A 3620-nucleotide genomic window follows, 5' to 3' on the forward strand; every position below is an offset into this window, starting at 1 on the left:
CATGAGTTCAGCAGCATTTTGCCCAATTTTTACGTAGACACAAACAAAGTCATTTACAGTTATATGCATATTCTCTTGCAAATATTCTTTGAGCACCATGTAATGTAACAGACGTTCAATATCACCTCTATTCCATGACCTACCACGACCATACAAAGGATGCTTAGTAAGGCCTATGCAAATAATTATATATATATATAATCAAATGAATATAGATATGATAAGAGAAAAATTCAAATTTCATACCTGCTTCTCTCAGTTTCTTGAGATCACACCCTTTAAATATATCTGTAAGCATCACCATCGTAAGATTGCAACTTCTGGATTGAACAATATCCCGCACAGCTTTCGTTATTTGTTTTGCATCTTCTGTTGCATCAAACATATTAAAATCATCCTAAACATAATTCATATTAACTTCCTATACAATTTGAGTAAAAAAATAGAATGTTTGCATTTCTAATTTACATACTTTACATCTGCAGTTATCGCAGGATGTTGCTTTGTTTGCCACACACTGCTGTCGGTCATATATCTCCCCGAAATAATTCAATTGCAATTGTCTACGACAGTCTGTCTTATTTTCACAAAACGATACCATTTTAAACAAATTGTCCATATGAGTTCTCAACACATTGGGATTAGGATTGTCTTGTTCCACCATTTTTCGAATCCTATATACATCCGCGTAATTATAAAACAAAATACAGTCTGCATTCGCACCATCGCGGCCAGCGCGTCCACTCTCTTGATAATAACCTTCTATAGACTTAGGAAGCACTGCGTGTATAACGAAACGCACATTCGGTTTGTCAATACCCATTCCAAATGCTATCGTCGCGCACACAACTTGAATCTAAAATTCATATTTATTTATATAATTATTAAAGAATAAGCTGGCACGGAAATATATATGATAATGATAAATTAATTATTAAAACAATTTATATCATGCAATTTAAAAATAAATAAATAAATAAAAGTATTGAATCTAAAACATACTTCTTCTGAAATCCATCGGCCTTGAATTTCACTTCTTTTATTATCTGCATGGCCAGCATGGTAACTTAATGCTTTAATTCCGTTTTCTTTCATCTGTGCCGCAAAGGTGTCACACTCTTTACGCGACAGACAATAGACAATACCTGATTCTTTCTTGTACTTTGTTTTTATCAAAGCTATCACTTCATCCGAACAATTTTTACCTTTCTTCGCAATTAGGCTGTATCGTAAATTAGGTCTATTGAAACTTGACATGAACCTGAACGAAATAGATAAGATCTTGTTATAAACCTATTATAACTGTACTGTGGATTTTAGTCAAAGATGCATTTCTTCCATCACTTAAATATTGCAATAGATATTCACTTTCGATATTTCCATGCACTACATGCGTATCACAGTGTATCACAAAATACTTTGTTCACATTCAATTCCTTTCATAAATGCATAAAATTCTAGTTATAACAAATATATTTAACATCATATACAAACCACTTAGGTGTAGTAAGTTTTAATTGATGCAATATGTCAGTTCTAACTCTTGGCGTGGCTGTGGCAGTTAAAGCGATAATTGGTACTTTAGGATATTTATCTCTAAGCATGTTAAGTCTTTTATAATCGGGTCGAAAATCGTGTCCCCATTGACTAACGCAATGGGCCTCGTCAATAACGAATCTTGCTAACAGTTCTCTCTCGTACAATGTCTTTAAAAAGCTACAAAACTTTTGAGATGCACTGATTTTTTCTGGAGTTACATATAATAATTTTAGATTTGGATTCATTGTTGAAAGTTCCTTATATATTGCGCATTCCTGAGAATCTGTTATTCCACCAGACATGTGTGCAGCTGGAATCTGTAAAGTTTGTTACCAAATTATAAACAATAATTCTTAAATATACATATAATGTAGTGCTAATAGATTACTTACATCAAGAGATGTCAGCTTTTGAACTTGATCTAGAATAAGACTTTTCAATGGTGAAATTACAATTGTTACTCCTTGTAACAAAAGTGAAGGTAATTGGTAACACAAGGATTTTCCTCCTCCAGTTGGCATTAAGACGAAACAATCGAATCCCAAAATTGCAGCATTTATCGCTTGCAATTGATTTGGTCTAAATGAATACAATCCAAATTTTTGTCTAAATACCTTACAAATTGAAGAGTAAAATATTAAAACATTATTTTTGGTGTTAATGATAAATAAATAAGGATCAATTATTTTACCTTTAACATTTCTCGTGAATGTGGGTACGTTAAGGAGGTGAATTCATTGCTAGCACCATCGTTTTTATAATTGCCGGTGAAAATGGGTTCTTGAACATTTTTCTGCTTTATTTTGTTCTCCTTATCAGATTCGCTATGATTACTACCTTGTATAGATGTAGCTTGTGTATCTATAAATATGAATACACTTTAAAAATTGCAAATACGTGATTAGAATTAAGATTTCAATTAAATCTTACTTGGTTCAGTAGTTTTTATGTTGCACTCTTCACTCAATGCAGGAAGCTGTTCAATATCTTCTAAATAATCGATTATATCTTCGGAGTATGAAATATTATCTATAAAATGCAAATAATTATATATTAATTGCATTGTAGACGATTGCATACGATTAAAAATGTATTACCTGTATTAGATGTGCTTATTGCATCCCAATCAATGTGATTATTTCTGTTTTCCTTACTTACAGGAATTTCAAAATTGCCACCATAATTATTTTTAATTTCAAATTGATCTTCTTTCTTTGATTTAAAGTATGCACTTTCATAAATGTTCATTTTTTCACTTTTCTCCGTAATATCGAAGTTTGTATTTGTCTTCAAATTGGATGTTGTACTTTGATTACTTTCTGGGGTGATATCGAAATCTACATTTGTCTTCATATTGGATATTGTAATTCGATTACTTTTTGGCGTAATATTGGAGCTTGTGTTTGCATTCAAATAGGATATCGAAGATTGAAGGCCAATGGTTTTAGATTCTGCTTCCTTTTTCCATGTTTCTATTATTTGTTTGGAAATTTGAGAATCCACAGTAGCTTTAATCGGCCTTTTTAATTGAAATGCACTTTTTTTCTGAACTGGGGGAGAATTTAAACTAAGCGCACCAGCATTACTTTTTTGTTCCTTCGTCTCAATGTTTTTATCATTCATCTTATTGATCGGTGATGAATCTGTTTGTACTTTCATATAACTAGATTCCAATTCAGAAATATTGGCATTTGATATAGTAAAACTATCATTATCAGAAATACTTATTATTGACTGCTGTTTTACAATTTCTGATTCCTTATTTAATGGCGAATAATTTATACGCTCATCGATTTCAGACAATTTACTGTTAATAGAGTTATCCTTACAATTATTGGTCACTTCATGTCTGACTTCAGGTCTGTTGATAAACGTATCAGTGATATCGGTAATATCTGATAATCTATCGTTAACAGAATTTTGTTCCTCTTCAGATTTCAGACGTGTTAATTTTGTTTCAACCAAACGAGTCTTCGCTTTAGCATGCTGGTACAAAAGCCTTAAATCCAAAAACGTTTTCTCATTAAATTGTGGAAATTTCTCCAAAACTGGTATAGGTATTTGGATGATAGCGTTGCAAA

The 3620-nt window shown here is 31.8% G+C and overlaps 1 protein-coding gene across 1 annotated transcript; it reads right to left on the minus strand.

Moving 5' to 3' along the window:
- Positions 1-3615, minus strand: Blm (Bloom syndrome helicase; the record flags this gene model as incomplete). The annotated part of the gene is made up of 9 exons (XM_018019548.2): positions 1-173; positions 247-397; positions 473-856; positions 1003-1261; positions 1495-1856; positions 1932-2153; positions 2231-2400; positions 2470-2568; positions 2637-3615. Coding segments are annotated over 9 exons (2799 nt in total), but the record flags the coding sequence as incomplete, so codon positions are not given.
- Between the last annotated feature and the right edge of the window lie 5 nt (positions 3616-3620).

The sequence above is a fragment of the Ceratina calcarata genome, unplaced genomic scaffold (genome assembly GCF_001652005.2).
Source record: "Ceratina calcarata isolate Rehan_Ccalc_2016 unplaced genomic scaffold, ASM165200v1 scaffold189, whole genome shotgun sequence".
Lineage (NCBI taxonomy): Eukaryota > Metazoa > Arthropoda > Insecta > Hymenoptera > Apidae > Ceratina > Ceratina calcarata.